This window comes from Mastacembelus armatus, chromosome 18, assembly GCF_900324485.2.
Source record: "Mastacembelus armatus chromosome 18, fMasArm1.2, whole genome shotgun sequence".
NCBI classification, from domain to species: Eukaryota; Metazoa; Chordata; class Actinopteri; order Synbranchiformes; family Mastacembelidae; genus Mastacembelus; species Mastacembelus armatus.
This window is the reverse complement of record NC_046650.1, coordinates 2,401,337-2,419,224: the sequence shown is the minus strand read 5'-3', so window position 1 is coordinate 2,419,224 and position 17,888 is coordinate 2,401,337. Positions and strand designations below refer to the sequence as shown.

At 41.0% G+C, this 17,888-nt stretch overlaps 1 protein-coding gene across 1 annotated transcript in view; it reads right to left on the bottom strand.

Annotated features, from left to right (window-relative positions):
* Positions 1-12,663, bottom strand: part of ank2b (ankyrin 2b, neuronal) — a 161,845-nt gene extending 149,182 nt beyond the window's left edge. Inside the window, exon 1 of the mRNA XM_026330614.1 lies at positions 12,375-12,663. Within this exon, the coding sequence (XP_026186399.1) occupies positions 12,375-12,458 (84 nt within the window). The 5' untranslated portion in view covers positions 12,459-12,663. The remainder of the gene's footprint in view (positions 1-12,374) is intronic.
* Positions 12,664-17,888: the final 5,225 nt, after the last annotated feature.

The window sequence follows — 17,888 nt, the reverse complement described above, 5'->3', positions numbered from 1 at the left end:
ATAACACAGCTCTTAGTTACTACTTAAGTGAAAAGAAAGAATGGCCTTTTTCTGATGGCAAACTGCATGGTTATGAATCACATGAAAGCTAACTTCAATAAATAATGTTTAATCACTCTTGGAAGAAAGGCTGAAATAAATGAAAAATATCAGGTCTTCCATCCTCTCCCTTTGAAAACCCTTCATTCACTTAAGGGAAATATTTTCTGATCATATCCCACAAATAATTTTCATACAGTCCCTTACATTTCCAGAACGATATGCTAGATTTAGTTTTCAAGTCATTCGTTCACATTTCTCAAATACCATTTATAACTGAAACAATGCTGAGGCAAAACACATGAAATCCTCAAAGTCTTTTATCCATTCACTGCACAGAAATTTCCACCATTTCCTGCCAAGTAATCTGCCTTCATACACGTAAACACCACATGATACACACCGCTCTACTGGCTGATCTCCACATGCAACTACAAACCATTGCCAACACACATATCTGTGATGAACCAGTTCATAACACTGGAAAGTAGAACCTGATAAAACTGACTGTGTTTTACTGTGTTTTGACCCCTCCATCAGTGCTATTGATCCACTGTTGGATGGGATACAGAGTATCCTCACACTGTAATGGGAGTTCAAGCCCAGTGGTTGCCCATTCAAAACAACCTTCACCCCAGGATCTGCTGAACATCAATCCCCCTTCACAGACAGCACAGAGTGGGAGAGGAGGGAGCTGCTCTGATGGATGGGACAGGGACAAATGAAAGGGCATGTTGTGTGGCTTTTCCTAGTAGAATGAAATGATACCACTGGAATATGCTTTCAATATGCATAATATTCAATTTCAGTAACTAGGGACATAACTGCAGTGACAAAAACAGCACAATGACAAAAAAATTAGTCACCTAATTCTGGCCACTATAATGGACTGGCAGGAAACATACTCGATTCTTTTATGACACAAAGAGACATAAAGTTAAATGATTTTTATTGAAAAGGTAAAGAGTAAAAGAAGTTATATTAAAATAAAGGATTTCCAATATTTACTGAATACTGAATATTTTTCACTTCAGTAAGTAATTAAAACACTGAGAGAGGTGGAAAAGCTGAAAATTAAATGAGTTTGATGTTCCATAGCCAGTATTCCCCTACAGTAACCCTCATTACTGCTGTAGGTAGTAAGCTAATTAGTAGATATAGTAACAAATCTGTCTTACAGTAGAAGCAAAACCACTATTTAATCCATTGCTGCTGCTTTTGGGTTTGCGGTTTCAAAGCACTTAAATCTAAGCAACTTTTATTATTTATCTTAGGCTTGACTAGTGTAGTGGTGTTTTTTCACAGCTCTATAGAAGCCAGTTATACTGTCCCACATTAAACTGTCCCCAAGGTCAAAAGTAAAAAGCTGCATTCAGTATCTATGGACCACATCCTGTTACATGTAGAAAATAATGCTTTAACTGCATATAACTGTTAGTGCAACATACTGATCTAATTCATTTCTTTAAATTGTCAGTGTTACTGCAGTCAGTAAAAAAGACACACACACATCACATTTGCTTCCTGGGAGCTGGAGAGCCAGGTCCACTGACCTCTCAGACAGCTGTAGGTCAGCCTTAATTTAGGTACTCTTAAAATAGACCTGTTTGTCAGGAAAGTCTATCCTGATAAAGTATATTGAATATGATGAATGATTTATGAATCTAGCAAGACCAAGTCAAAGTTATTAATCTAGACTGAAGGAAAGGATGTTTTGAAATGGCCTGCTTTTGGGATGAGATGCAACTTGTGCAGAGTATCTGTTTACTGCAATAGAAATGAGAAATCCTACATACAAAGATAAAAAGATGCAGAAAGTGAAAGAAAGCTGTCTGATCAAACAGCCAATTTGTTTTCTGAGAAAGAGACAGCTCCCTAAAATCCGCCTCCTCTCTGATGAACACAAGTGTTGGCTTTGTCCTGTTGAGGGTGCTGACATCCCTGGACACAGAGTCTGCTATTTACATGCACACACACAACAAGAAGAGCCTCCAGTTCACACTTGCTTCTGCTTATGTGATTCATCTCTTCATACTTCATATGTCCTGCTTGTCCCCATTCTGTGTGCACACACAAAGACTTGACACACCACCCCAGGAAGCCCGGTCTAGGCATGCCACCAATGTGACATATGCCCACAGCTCAGTGCCTGGAGGCCTGTCTAAATAGTCTCTATGAACCCACACTAGTGCAAATATGCTATTGGTGCCTTCAGATTCAGATCAGAGTAAGTCAGTGAGAGGCTGAGGGCAACAGGAGGCAGTAAAGGTGCCTTAGAGGAAAAACACTGACCCACAACATCGGGTTCAACACCAAAACCAATAACTGTTCCCCAGACATTTGGCTTAGGATATGGCATGTGTGGACTTAAAATGCCCATGTTCTCATCAGTTTATAGAAACGGACTGATTATAATCTACTGAACTGTGGGGACAATGCATAACTCTGAGGACACATTATGACTCCAAGTCCCATTTATATCTACTGGGTAACATTCTTTCTTCCTTTCCTGTGTATTATCTGTTTAAAGAGATTCACTATAGCTGCAAAGGACATGACTAGAATAGAGAAGAATACACAAAGAAAATGATTGTTCAAGTTCAAACTTTTAACCGCGTTTCATGGCATCTTCCCACAGCAATCTAAAAACCATAATCTTGATGGGGACTAAATCAAATGGTCATACTTTGCTCAAGTGACAGTTCTGAGACCAAATGCATCTTAGAATAGAAATTTATTGATAGAAAGTTTATTCAGTCATCATAGTGTTACAGGTTTACTACAGGTAGTCAGTGTACACATGGTACTGGAGCAGTGTTAAGCATGTATGCTGATCTCTGTGCTGTAAAGAATAATGTAAGAAAACAGACAATGAAAAAATACTGAAAGTATTTGTCTTTCCAATTGTTCCTCATTTCTTAATTTATCTATCCTCCAGCCTCCACCACAGCTCAAGACTGGTTTGTCAACAGCTGATGTGTCACAGGACAAACATGGACAACAAAGAGAATGTATGAGAAGAGGAAAAGAGGAAAAGTATAATTCAGAGATACTGTATATCGAAATAATTCAGAAGAGAGTGAGGTCTGATTGGGCAGATCAGCAGTTACAGATTTAATAAACACCAGCATGACACAGCAAACTGAGCCCAGTACATCTGTCCATGCCAGCTGAGCCACACATCTGTGTGGTATGATACTTAGCAGCCTGCCAATAACACCCATTATTGTTAGCCTAGAGATGGACTAGGACAGAAACCAAACGGGATTTAGAGTTTTGGCTCTGATGCCAATGATTTTTCACATTCAAGGGAAAATAATATAGAAATTTTGCTAAACTGTAGGCAATGTTGGCTTTGTTCTATTTAGTTTGCATCAATACATGACATATGTACACTTACATTATACATATGTCACTCAAGAAGGTTTTGCATTAAACCAAAGCAAACAGCAATATGCTGCCTGTGATCCTGTAACCACAGTGTACAGCTAGGATTGGTGGGTTTGTCATCTCCTGTACAGATATTGGTCATAAAGCAGCTGGAATTAAAACTGATGGTGACACAAGATAAAAAAATCATTGGGTCACCAAAGTTACATTTCACCCTGTGGGAAACATACATTTCATGCCAATCCATCAAATAGTTCTTGAGACATTTAACTCAAACCTGTAATGACACAGAAAAACTCAGAGGATAACCAAGTCAATAGGACAAATGTCTAGTAACCGTGAAACTATCTAAACATGTACCAACATTTCTGTTTTCACCACTGTGCCGATATGGTTAAAAAAGTCAGACATGCAACTAACTGCTGCTGTAGCAGAGAGCGGCTCCAGACCTCAGAATCACCACCCACATCTCTAATTTGTTCAGTGAGACAAACATATTAAATCAGAGCTTTGTCAACAAAATTAGGGATGTATACATCATCTTCCTACATAATTGGATACCAAGATACAAGTACAAAAATTAGCAACAAAGCAACAAACTCTTAAATGAACATATTTTCACTTGCAATTAATTGGTTTTGGTGAAACAACACATAACAAAGCCCCTGCCTAGTACTGTGACATTTACAGCAAAATCCTGTGATCAAAAAAATGGCAATTTATGACACTTGATTTAATTTTTAGGCTTAAACTTCCTCATCTGTGTAGTCATCCTTAAGAAAAGCCTAGAAATTCTCTTTTTTCTTTCCCTCCTCAGTCTGTGTGTGGGATGCTGACCACAGTGGCTGGAGGAAGACTGGCTGTATGGCTGGGATTGCTGGCACTGCTGGATGATGAATAGGCTTTTACAGACATTTGCTGATTCCTGTCAGCCAAAGTCTAGAGGTGGATGTATGTCTCAATTTTTGTAATCCTTCTGTTGCTTCTCATTTATAACTTATTACCAGACCCTGTAAAAGAGTGTGATGCTGTAGTTTGTGTCTTACAGTGAAGGACTTGTCATATCTATCTGACAGGTAGCTAATAAGGAGAAGCTGCATCAGTAAAGAACAACAAAAACAACATGAACAACAAAAAGGTTTATGTGACTTGTAGTCCTGGTTTTGAGAAACAATAGTATTGACAATGCCATAGTATTGTTAGTCCCTTAGAAACAAATGCCATGATTCTATGGTATTATTTGAGTACAGTATTTATCAAGGTATCACAGTTCATTTCTATGTATAATTCGATGAGTAAAATTTAAAAAAACATTTGAAGAATAGTTCTTAAATGTTGCATATTTCTATTTAAAGCCACTGCCCAGTGTTCTGCACCTTCCAAAGGCTTTAAGTGTCTGATCTGCTGGGAAAATGCTTAGTCATGTAGCGGCAGAGACAGAGGCGGATGCTGCCGTTGTAACTCTAAAGGAGGAACCCCCATATGCTCCAATGAGACCAGAGGTGTGACAGAAAACTAGTGGTGAAGTGTGTTTCACTGTAACAGTGTGAGATTTCAGTGACATCACTTCAGGGAATCAATCACAGTGTCTCACAGCACATGGATCACATATATAACCTGTTACCTCCATCCCTTTGCTTTTCTGTGCCTCTCCCCTGCTGCTAAGAAGTAAACATGTAATATGTCTACATCTTTGGCAGAGTGGGTCCTCAGAAATGCTGCATGTTACAGAGGTGCAACATAAATAGCTAAAGTTTGAGAGCCAACACTGTGTGGACTTGAATGTAGACTCAAACTGAATTTGGCTGATGTTTTCCATTGCACAATAAAACTGTGTACACACACATCAGAAACCAAGAAAGAGCTGGGGCTAACCGCTTTGTTTTTTTTTTGTCTGATCATCTGACTACTCATGTTTCCTACCATCTGACTTGATTTTAGCTGTGTTGCTGCATTTCCATATCCAAACAATTTCTATTATTGCTGATAAAAAAATGGCCCAAATTATGGCAGCTTTCTGCAGGAGCATTTACCATCACTCTCTCCCTTACATTTCAATCTAAGCTGTTCTGGGATTTGAACCACTAAGCATCTCAAATTTAAGTCCTTACTCAATCTCCCTGCTCATCGATCCATATTTCTCACTGAACTTCAAAGACGGAACCTGAAACCTAATGTGCAGTCCTACTGACTATAACATTAACATCCTTTAATTGATCACTGAAGCATTGTGTTTCTCTTCTATCCTCTCTGTTAACAGAGAAGAGAACCACACTGCCAGCATTGCCACAGACTCATTTTGTCAGTCACTATGTGACGTTGGTTTAGACTGAGAAAATAGTGGCAGATGTCCTCCTCTACAGGAGCAGACCTGAAGGCAAACCGCAAGTTCGCCCTCCTCTAATTGCCCTGTCCATCATCACCAGCCACACACTTCTGTTTGCAATGTTGATCACTCTACTTTTACATGCACAGAGATTAACATCCTGAAGACTGCAGTTGATGCAAACAGGAACTTGCCTCTGTTATTTGTAATGTTACAAAACCTACTCCAAAAAGCTCTTCTGATTATTTGGCCTATGCATTGAACAGACCTGGTTTTATCTCATGTACATATTACAAAGAACATGTTTCAAAGGTCCACAAGGCCATTTGCTTATTGAGGGTGATTTGATCTGTGATTTTATTCAAGTTTGCCTTCAGGATTTAACAACTGGTATGACAAAATGACAAACCAAAAGCAGATAAATTATGTCTTTCTTGTTCTTGTCACAAAGCAAGCATGAGAAAAACTGATGATCAGTTCTTCTTCTTCTTTTCCTTTCAGCTGCTCCCTTCAGAGGTCGCCACAGCGAATCATCTGCCTCCATTTAACCCTATCCTCTGTATCCTCCTCACCCACACCAACTATCCTCATGTCCTCCTTCACTACATCCAAGAACCTCCTCTTTGGTCTTCCTCTAGGCCTCCTTCCTGGCAGCTCTATCCTCAGCATCCTTTTACCAATGTATTCACTGTCCCTCCTCTGAACATGTCCAAACCATCTCAATCTGGCTTCGCTGGCTTTTTCTCCAAAACATCTAACATAAGGTGTCCCTCTGATGTCCTCATTCCTGATCCTATCCATCCTCGTCCCTCCCAGAGAGAACCTCAACATCTTCAGCTCTGCTACCTCCAGCTCTGCCTCCTGTCTTTTTCTCAGTGCCACTGTCTCTAAACCATACAATATTGCTGGTCTCACCACTGTCTTGTCCACCTTTCCTTTCATTTTTGCTGACAGTCTTTTGTCACACATCACACCTGACACTTTCCTCCACCTGTTCCAACCTGCTTGCACACGTCTCTTCACTTTTTTTCCACACTCTCTGTTGCTCTGGACTGTTGACCCTAGGTCCTTAAAATCCTCCACCTTCTTCACCTCTACTCCCTGTAACCTCACAGTTCTACTTGAGTCCCTCTCATTTACACACATGTACTCTGTTTTACTAAGCTAAGCTTCATTCCTCTCCTTTCCAGAGCAAACCTCCACCTCTCTAGATTTTCCTCCACCTGCTCCCTGCTCTCACTACAGATGACAATGTCATCTGCAAACATCACTGTCCACAGAGATTCCTGTCTAACCTCATCTGTCAGCCTGTCCATCACCACAGCAAACAAGAAGGGGCTCAAAGTCGATCCTTGATGCAGTCCCACCTCCACCTTGAACTCCTCTGTCACTCCTACAGCACACCTCACCACTGTCTTACAGCTCTCATACATGTCCTGCACCACTCGAACATACTTCTCTGCCACTCCAGACTTCCTCATACAAAACCACAGCTCCTCTCTCAGCACCCTGTCATACACTTTTTCCAAATCTACAAAGACACAATACAGCTCCTTCTGGCCCTCTGTACTTCTCCATCAGCATTCTCAAAGCAAATATTGCATCTGTGGTTCTCTTTCTTGGCATGAAACCATACTGCTGCTCACAAATGCTCACTTCTGATCTCAGCCTAGCCTCCACTACTCTTTCCCATAACTTCATTGTGTGACTCATCAGCTTTATTCCTCTGTAGTTTCCACAACTCTGCACGTCTCCCTTGTTCTTAAAGATGGGCACCAGTACACTTCTCCTCCATTCCTCAGGCATCCTCTCACTGTCCAAGATCTTCTTAAGTAGCCCAGTCAAAAACTCTACTGCCACCTCTCCTAAACACTTCCATACCTCCACAGGTATGTCGTCAGGACCAACTGCCTTTCCACTCTTCATCCTCTTCAATGCCTTCCTCACTTCATCCTTACTGATCTTTGCTACTTCCTGCTCCACAACAGTCACCTCTTCTATTCTGTGCTCTTTAACATTTTCCTCATTCATCAACTCTTCAAAGTATTCCTTCCATCTTTCATCACACTTGTGGCACCTGTCAACACATTTCCATCCCTGTCCTTAATCACCCTAACCTGCTGCACATCCTTCCCATCTCTGTCTCTCTGCCTCGCCAACCTGTACAAATCCACCTCTCCCTCCTTAGTGTCCAACCTATCATACAAATCCTCATATGCCCTTTGTTTGGCCTTTGCCACCTCTACCTTCACTTTACGCTGCATCTCCCTGTACTCCTGTCTGTTCTCTTCTGTCCTCTCAGTGTCCGACTTCTTCTTAGCTAACCTTTTCCCCTTAACACACTCCTGAACTTCCTCATTCCACCACCAAGTCTCCTTATCTGCTTTCCTCTTTCCAGATGACACACCAAGTACCCTCCTACCTGCCTCCCTGATCACTTTAGCTGTAGCTGTCCAGTCATCTGGAAGAGCCTCATGACCTCCCAGAGCCTGTTTCAGCTCCTCCCTGAAAGCCACACAACACCCTTCCTTTTTCAACTTCCACCACTTGGTCCTCTGCTCTGCCATTGTCCTCTTCATCTTCCTCACCACCAGAGTCATCCTACACACCACCACCCTATGTTGTCTGGCTACACTCTCCCCGGCCACTACTTTGCAGTCCCTGATCTCTTTCAGGTTGAAACGTCTCCACAAGATGTAATCAACTACTGTAAAAAACCTTGGAGTTATTTTTGACCAGGACATGTCCTTTAACTCACACATAAAACAAATTTCTAGAACTGCATTCTTTCACCTGCGCAACATTTCCAAAATTAGGAACATCCTGTCTCAAAATGATGCAGAAAAACTAGTCCATGCATTTGTTTCCTCAAGGCTAGATTACTGTAACTCATTACTATCTGGATGTCCTAATATCTTAATAAAAAGCCTCCAATTAATCCAGAATGCCGCAGCCAGAGTCCTGACAGGAACTAGCAAGAGAGATCATATTTCTCCTATATTGGCTTCTCTTCATTGGCTCCCTGTAAAATATAGAATAGAATTTAAAATCCTTCTTCTCACATACAAATCCCTTCATAATCAAGCTCCTTCATACCTTAAAGACCTCATAGTACCATATTATCCCAATAGACCACTTCGCTCTCAGAGTGCAGGCCTACTTGTGGTTCCCAGAGTTCTCAAAAGCAGAATGGGAGGCAGAGCCTTTAGCTATCAAGCTCCTCTCCTGTGGAACCAGCTCTCAGCCTGGGTTCAGGAGGCAGACACTCTCTGTACTTTTAAGGCTAGACTTAAAACCTTCCTCTTTGACAAAGCATATAGTTAGGGCTGGCTTCAGGCAACCCTGAACCATCCCTTAGTTAGTTATGCTGCTATAGGCCTAGACTGCCCGAGGACCATCGGTGCACTGAGCTCCCCTACCCTAACCCCCCCACCCTTCTCTCCCACCTCATGTATATTCCACCATTGAATGTTACTAACCTTGTGCTCTCTCTCTCTACCCTAGTTTGTGCTCTCTCCCTCCCTCTCTCTCTCTCTCTGTACCTTCTGCAGGTGTCCCTGGTCCTGGAGCTGTTTATCGCTGATGTGCAGTTACTGGCCCCACCAACTTGCAGTGTCTATTTGTTGTTTATTGTTGCTGTTCTTTTCTCTCTGCTCTATCCACTCACCCCAACCGGTCGAGGCAGATGGCCGCCCAAACTGAGCCCGGTTCTGCTGGAGGTTTTTTTCTTCCGTTAAAGGGAGTTTTTTCCTCTCCACTGTCGCCAAGTGCTTGCTCATAAGGGAATTGTTGGGTTTTTAGTTTTAGTTTTTGTAAAGTGCCTTGAGATGATTTGTATTGTGATTTGGCGCTATACAAATAAAATTGAATTGAATTGAATTGAACTTGTGTGCTCCTGCCTCCACTCCTATATGTCACCCTATGCTCCTCCCTCCCTCCTTTTCTGGAAAAATGTGTTCACTACAGACATTTCTATCCTTTTTGCGAAGTCTGTCACCATCTGTCCTTCTGCATTCCTGTCCTGCATACCAAACTTACCCATCACTTCCTCATCACCTCTGTTTCCCTCACCAACATGTCCATTGAAGTCTGCCCCAATCACCACTCTCTCACCACTAGGGATACCCCGAATCACCTCATCCATCTCCCTCTAGAATTTCTCCTTCTCTTCTAACTCACATCCTACCTGTGGGGCATAACCACTGACAACATTCAACATCACACCTTCAACTTCCAGCTTCAGACTCAATACCCTATCTGACACTGTCTTCACCTCCAGAACATTCCTATCAAAATCCTCCTTCAGGATCACTCCTACTCCATTCCTCTTTCCATCCACACCATGATAAAACAGCTTGACCCCCCCTCCTAATCTATAGACCTTGCTACCTTTCCACCTGGTCTCCTGAACACACAAGATATCCACCTTTCTTCTCTCCATCATATCAGCCAACTCTCTAGTTTTCCCTGACAAAGTCCCTACATTCAAAGTCCCTACTCTAAGTCATACACTCCTGCCCTTCCTCTTCTCTCTTTGCCCATGAACACGCCTTGCTCCTCTCCTTCTTCGACCAACAGGAGTCCAATTTCCACTGGCACCCTGTAGGTCAACAGCACCAGTGGCGGTCATTGTTTTCCCGGGCTGCGACCAATCCAGTATGGAAGTCATATTTGTGATTCGCATGTTTGATTTGGCTTAAATTTTATGTTGGATGCCCTTCCTGACACAACCCTCTGCATTTACCCGGACTTGGGACCGGCACATGAAGACACAGGATTGTGGCCCCCTGTGGTTGCATTAGAAGAACTGATGATCAGTCCATTCCTGCATATCTCACATCACTGTGATACCTAGCCTGTAATAAGTTCTTATTTGACATATCAAACAATGTATGAACCATATCCACAACAGTGCAGGGTTTTGCAATGGTTAATATGAGTACAGGAAATACATAAATTGAAATGTGTTGTGCAACAGTGATTACGGTCCGTGTGGAGCAATGATCCCTATGTGGAGTAGGTCTGATAATGCAAATGATAATAATTAAATGATTACTCGAGGCAAAGAATTTACTTTGAGGATTTCTTGTAATCGAGTTTCTCGATTTACTCGAGTAATCATTGCGGCCCTACTTACAAGATACATCATGCCTACCAAGACTGCATGAAAAGTTCAGCACTTTTTGCCAGCTAGATTGACACCTACCAGCACAAAACTGTCTGTCATATGATATATGACAGTGAGCAGTGCATGGCTGTGAACTTTTCATGATACAGGCTATAGCGTCCATACTAGCATGTAAGCAAACAGTGTATAAAAGGATACAGCTTTTGTGAGACGTGATGATGATCTAGGGTGACCAGGTTCTGTAAGATATTGACCAAATTAGCAGAAGTGGTGATCTAACTGTGTGTAAGTGTGTGATCAAACACAAGCGTTCCACTAGGACAGATAACACTCCTTGTAAACTATGCATGCAGCATGGCCAGTCCTATTTCTAACTCTAAAACAAAGACAAGGCTACGTGGTTTATCACCAGTGACTGCCATCACTGAAGTAGGTACTGAAATTCAATTCACAATTCAAACTGCAGCTTCAGTGTCTTTCTTCCAACCCCTCTGATGTCCTCTGGACTCAGGTTAGGGAGCAAGCAGCCACGTACTGTAAGTCTGGCATTCACTTTGCATTCTTGTCACTCCATCCATGTCTACACATTAGGATGTCAGTGCTGCCAGACTGGTGATACTGATACCACCATACACCTGTTAGGAAGACTTCAGCTGTAAACAAACTTGCTTTCTCAAAGGACACCTGCAGCAAGCTGGCTAAACATGACTTTCAGGGCACTCTGTCTTTAATACTGTCTTACAGACACACACACTGGTTCTTTGTTGACTCATCCACAAGGGCACCGGAAGTAAGGCAAAAGTGCATCTAAAAACACTGAGTGGGCCACATTATTTTCTGCTTCTCAAGAAAACATCTGGATAGTAATAGGACTAGCAGCCCACTTCATGACTTCACAGCAGTGATTTGGACAATGGTACTTACATTCAGGGAAACGCCTTCCCTATCTGTTACGGGACTAAGTATCCCCCAGCACTCGAGTAAAAGTGACAGCGACGTACAAACATTGTGTCATCAGCAACGTCACACCCCAATCCACTCAAAGTCTATCGGCTCAGTGGTTCCTTTGGCACCAGAAGACGCTGTGTGTACGTGATAGGGATGACTCAGGCGCTCGCATATGTGATGAAGTATTTGGATGAACACGGTGCGCAAACAATTAACCAAGTGACACTGTCAATAAAATAGGAACTTTCCTAAATAGTTATGGGCATCGGCTTAATAATACCGTCTGTTCATTTCTATGACAGGTGATTAAAGGATTAAAGGATTAGAAATTTGGATTTTATTTAAATTTCAGCGCCGAATTTAAGAGGACTATCTTCTGAATCAGACAATAACTAAAGTGGTGGTCTTGTTTGTATACGCCTCTGCAGATGCCCGAGTAAGCTTTAAAAGTATGTATTTTCAAATGAAGTTCGGTGTGTTGTTGTTTTCCACAACAGCTTGAATGGAAACTAAATGGAACGTGCATGGAAAAGTGGCACATACCTGTCGGGTTGTAGCGGGTTCATTCCCGGTGGGAGAAGGGGTCCCTCCTTCGAGCGATGCTGGGGTCACCGGAGAAGAAGCCATGTCCCCTTTCGGCCAAACACTCACTAAGACCTGCTCCTAGGGTCACTGTCCGCAGTGTCCTCCAGCCCCGCTGCCCGAGACGGCTGCTGCTGCCGCTGTGAGGACCGGGAACGGTAATAGTTTCCTGTCCGAGCACAGTGACTCTCTGTCCGGCTTCACAGAGGAGCCACTGTCCTTCCCCCGGCTGGTGCTCGTATGCTTGTGGTCCGTTAGTCCGGTCCAGGCAGATGACGTTTTCCCCGGGTCTCACTCAGTTTTTATTACACACACACAATCACACACCCTCCCTCCCTCCTCCACACTCTCTCTGTTCACTGAGATTTGGTACACTGCCTAAGTAGCAAGAAAAGTCTTATTTTGCATGACATCGCTTTCTTCTCTGCTCCTGCAGCACTGTGTGCTCCTCCAGCTAGTAACCGCCTGTGCCACATTTCATTAGCATGACAGAAATAAGTCCTGTTGTCAACACAGTATATACTGACTATAGATAATAATTAAAGCTGAATAACTGCACCACTTATATTCACTGCAACTGTTGCCTCTCCCACATACACAGTGTGTCCTCATAATGTCAGGTCTCACACACTTCCAGCAAAAAAAGTGTTTTGACATTGCAGGTCTGCTGTGAAAATCATCACAGCATCATCATCAACCCTGCTTCTATTTAACATGTTCCCTTGTCATACTATAATATCATCATCTCCATCATCTCAGGCTGCTTCTTTGCTGCAAATAAACAAAAAAGCAAAGGTATTACTCATCACATTAGTCTGCAGGGTTGGGGTGCCAAGAATGAAAAGAGGTTCCTCTGATTTGTCACAGGGAGGAGCAAGAAGGGAGGGTTGGGGGTCTCAGCTGGTTTAATCCAGTTGGTTAAATTGACCCTCTGGGTGACCCCATAACAGAGACAGAACAGAAGAAGGAGAGGGGAGCTACCTTATATCCCAAATCTAACAAAGGGGTATCAGCAAATTACTTTAATCAGGGTCTTTTGAATAAAACATTGAAGAAACAGTGCTAGCTGTTCAGTTTTTAACTTAATGATGGTCGATCTGAGGTTTGATACCCAGCCCGGCAATCAGTAGGGAAATATTAATTATTATTATTATCTGATTGTCCTCAGATCCCAGCAATGCAATCAGTAAGATGTTTGCATAACTGATGGTAATGATGGGCAATACCAATTAACTTTTACGAAGTTACACTTTTATTGAAAACAATAATATATCCCGTAAAAATTAAAATTCAAAGCAATATAACACACATTATCTCAGTTCATAGTGGTTGCCTATAGTCTGTTTTTGCATGACCAGCAGGTGATGGTGCATAAACTTAAAGCTGCACTAATCAATATTTTTATATGATCAACTATGGTGAAAATGTGACTGGCAGTGATAAACCCAGAGCACTGACCCCTGACTTAGTACGATTCTGGGTAAAATACTGTAAAATACAGATTTTTAAAATTTACACTTCAATCACAATTTTGTCATGATTCATAACCAAAGAAATGTTCTTTTTCTTATTTTTTGCATGACATTTTTTACATTACGTCCAGATCTTTATAACATTTCTATTATTGCACATGCTAGTGTTGAAAGCGTTTGGTTCATCTTACTGACCTTCACAGGAAGGCTCCTCTCGAGCTGACTCATTTTATTATTGTTTTTGGAGCCTTTCCCTCCACCATGTCAAACACTATGGATTTGTTTTTGAATTTTGAGTCTTACCATGTACAGTTTGTTACATGACGTAGTACATACCTGTTATGGGTTAACACGGCGTAGTGAAAAAAAGGGTCTGGGTTTGACGCCACGGATCTCACTGATACTGCAAACATGGCAGAATGATCATCACATAAGACTGAGTTTGCATAAGGGTTTGAATTGAAATTGAGACTGAAAAACAATTAATCATGCAGCCTGAAATAGTAGAGTTGTTTTGATCTACTTTCACTGCACTCGTCTACCTTCAATTCAACACCAGCTGTTTGCAGTGTAAAAAAAAAAAAAAAAACATCTACTGAACACTTCCTGTTCAGCACCAAACAGGACACAAATAATGCTAGCAGCTATAGCTAGTGAATACAGGAGTTGGAGGCGCAATTGTTGTAACCCTTTAACCGTCTAAAGATAAGATCACCATGACAGTCCAGAAGCACATCTGGCCTTGAAGGTTAGAGTAACTTTTACTGCAAGTTTACTCCTCCACTTAAATACTCATACACAGCCATGAGAAAGATGGACAGGACAGACAACCTTTGGACAGCTACAGTCTCATCTATACAGATCAGTTAAACTGTAAAACTCAGATATTCCATGTGTCTCTGTGTTGTGCAGTTATGAACGAGTATGCATGAGGCTGAGAGCAGGCAGAGAGGTTATTTAAGTGCTGGGCAGAAATGACTCAGCTCACCTGTCAACAAATATCAGAGGTGGGTGAAAACCCTCAGCATTCGTGAACAAGGACTGCAGTGCCCCTATGGGAGAGACAAGAGATGGTGCTGTGTTGATGTGTTTTAACAGATTTTGGTGTGGATAGTAAAACTTCATACATTACTAACTTCACACATTTACTATACATATGTTTCATTGATTACAAGTTAATTCAACTTCAAATTTGTACTGTTTGTACAGACTGTTTCAGAGCTTATACACAGTACACAAGTGACTCATTTGATGTGTTTGAACAAAATACTTCCTTTGTAGAAGATTTTTTCTCAACAATCCCACTGTCGGGGAACCTGAACAACCTTAATGCCCATAAAATGTGAGTGAGATCCCCCTTGGAATATACATGTTTCCTAAAGGTTTAGGATTAGGTTTAGTCTTCTTTACATATGTAAATAACAAGGGTATTTCAGGAAATAAACAACATAAGATGATGCATGTTTTTTTTTCCCCCTTTAACAGAAAAGTCTTGGTCCTGGATGAATATAGGATGAATAATTGTATTACCCTTAATCAGAAAATTACACAGTATAAAATTATTAAAAGTATTATAAATGGGGTTAGCATTATAACCAGCTACTGGAGCTAGATTTATTTCTTAGAGATTGTGATAGAAAAATATCCACAAATGGGATTAACACAGTTACTGTGCATATTGTACATCTCCACTTACAAAAATAACAAGTCTTAAAACAACATTTTTTATAGTTGCATTAAAGTTATCTGCTCTTACAGCATGTCTACTTAATTATCAGGCTGTCTTGTCTTGGGTCCAGTGTGGGGCTTTAAATCATTTCACTTGCTATGAACATGTTTCATGTGGATTTTCTGTGTATAAATATGATGCCACGGGAATAATTGTTGTGCTTCCTGTGACATCATCGTCAATCTGAGTCAGTACCCAACAGTGGCAGCTGCCTGAGTGCAGCCTGGCCATCCAGTTCCTTTGGATCTGTGTATTGCAGTGATTTGATGGCAGTGCTCTGTTATGCCAGACTAAATATTCAGAATTTGATGGGTTATTCAAAATTGAAGGTTGCAGAAAGAATATCATAAATAATTTTTAGCCTTTGCAGCCTATCTGAGCCAGAACTACTGTAGTGGGGGGAAGTCATCTTGATATGCACAGTTACATCAGTGCAAACCTGACTGAAATCATTCATATTCCTTAAACCACACCTTCAGCCTTCTGTTAGCCAATCACAACCTGCTGTCAGAACCCAGCCTCTTATGAAGTCATGGCCAGTGTGTATTGGTGTTTGTGTGTATGTGTGTGTGTATACTGTAACTGCTGAGGCTATACAGTGTTTTGGCAGTGAAGGCAGACTGGCTGAATGGAAAAATGTCACTCAGTCATGTGAACAGACTAAGCTGTTAATCACTCTGTCACCTTCCTGCCTGGAGTGACTCTGACATTGATACAGAGGACAACTCATATACCTAGCATATCCCACCACACCACACATATGTATAGTATATATATACACAAGTCTTTACATACAGTGACTATTAGGAGTGATGCATTTATTCATTTCCCAAAGAATGCGGCGTAAAATACTAATTTTATGTGCTTTCAAATGGCCTACAGGCTGAGGCACCATTAGTCCATCAGAAAAAACTTACTTAATCTTAACATTATGTTGTTAGCTGTTAGTGATACTATACATTGACCAGCATTTACACTGATGATATTTCAGAGCCTCTTGTGGCTTTGCAGGAGTACTATACTGGTGACATGGTAGCACATATGACAGAAAGTCAGATTTTTTGATGATGATATTGTAAATGCAAAATGTGCATGTGTAAAAGCACCCACTGCTCTAACGGCACAGATTCTGAACTAGGAGCACAGTGGACATACATGGATAGGGGCAGTTCTATAGTGAATCAGCTCAACTGATTTGAAAAAGAAACATACATCTACATATTTGTTTCAGCAGGAAACTAAAAACAAATAATTGGTTATGAATGAATGTGAGGCTTATCACTAGTATGCTTTTGTCACAATAACTAATTCATTTTCTGTGATGGACTGGTGACCTGTCCACCCAAAGAGAACTGGGATAGGCTACAGCAGATCCCCGTGACCCTAATTAGGACTAAATGGGTATAGATGATGGATGGATGGATGAATGAACTAATACATTATGTACACACTAAAATCACACAGTTGTAGTTTTGGAGCTGAGAGCCGCTGTAATAGTTGCTACAGCAGTACCACCTAGTGGGATCTTAGAAGAACAGCACTAGTAAGCTATAAGACCTTTTTGACATGGGCTGCAGCCTAGGTAGCAATATGTGCAAGGGTTGCAGATCTTCAGATAAAAATAAAGGGAAAAATAAAAACAGCACAATTTCCAAATGTTAATTATAATATGTAATAGTAATTATAATATGTCGATCAATGGGTATAGAAGTGAAATCTGGTGGAACCTGGTGACCCTAACCCTAAATGATATATATAAAGTATTTATGTTAAGGGATGTTTTAATGGATTTGTTTTGACAAAGATGAAACTAAGAGAATCATATTCAATAACAGGCCTTCGACTATGTAATTTTCCAGATTAACAAATAAATGATTTGGTATGTCTCAGACAGTAATCACTTTATGTGACTTGCAGGTCAAGTGAGTTATACACATGTTAAAACTGGATCAAATATGGTTGAAAAGATCTTCAAAAATCACAATCTGCTAGATATGTAGGGAATAACAGGAAATAAACAACAAATAATGTGTATGGTGTAAAATGTAGAAAGTGTGTCTGAGAAAAAAGGTTTTACTCAAGTAGCCTACACTTTATCAAATCTAATCGAGGATGGTCAAGAACCTTTGAAATTGATTAATATATTTATATATACAATTATTTGAACAAATAGTAATACATCTTAAAGTTGGAATAAGGCAAATTTCTGTAGGTAGACAGCAAGAGATGGAGGTGTAGTCTATTTTGAAATTTCTGCTTACGGTTCTGTGGGAT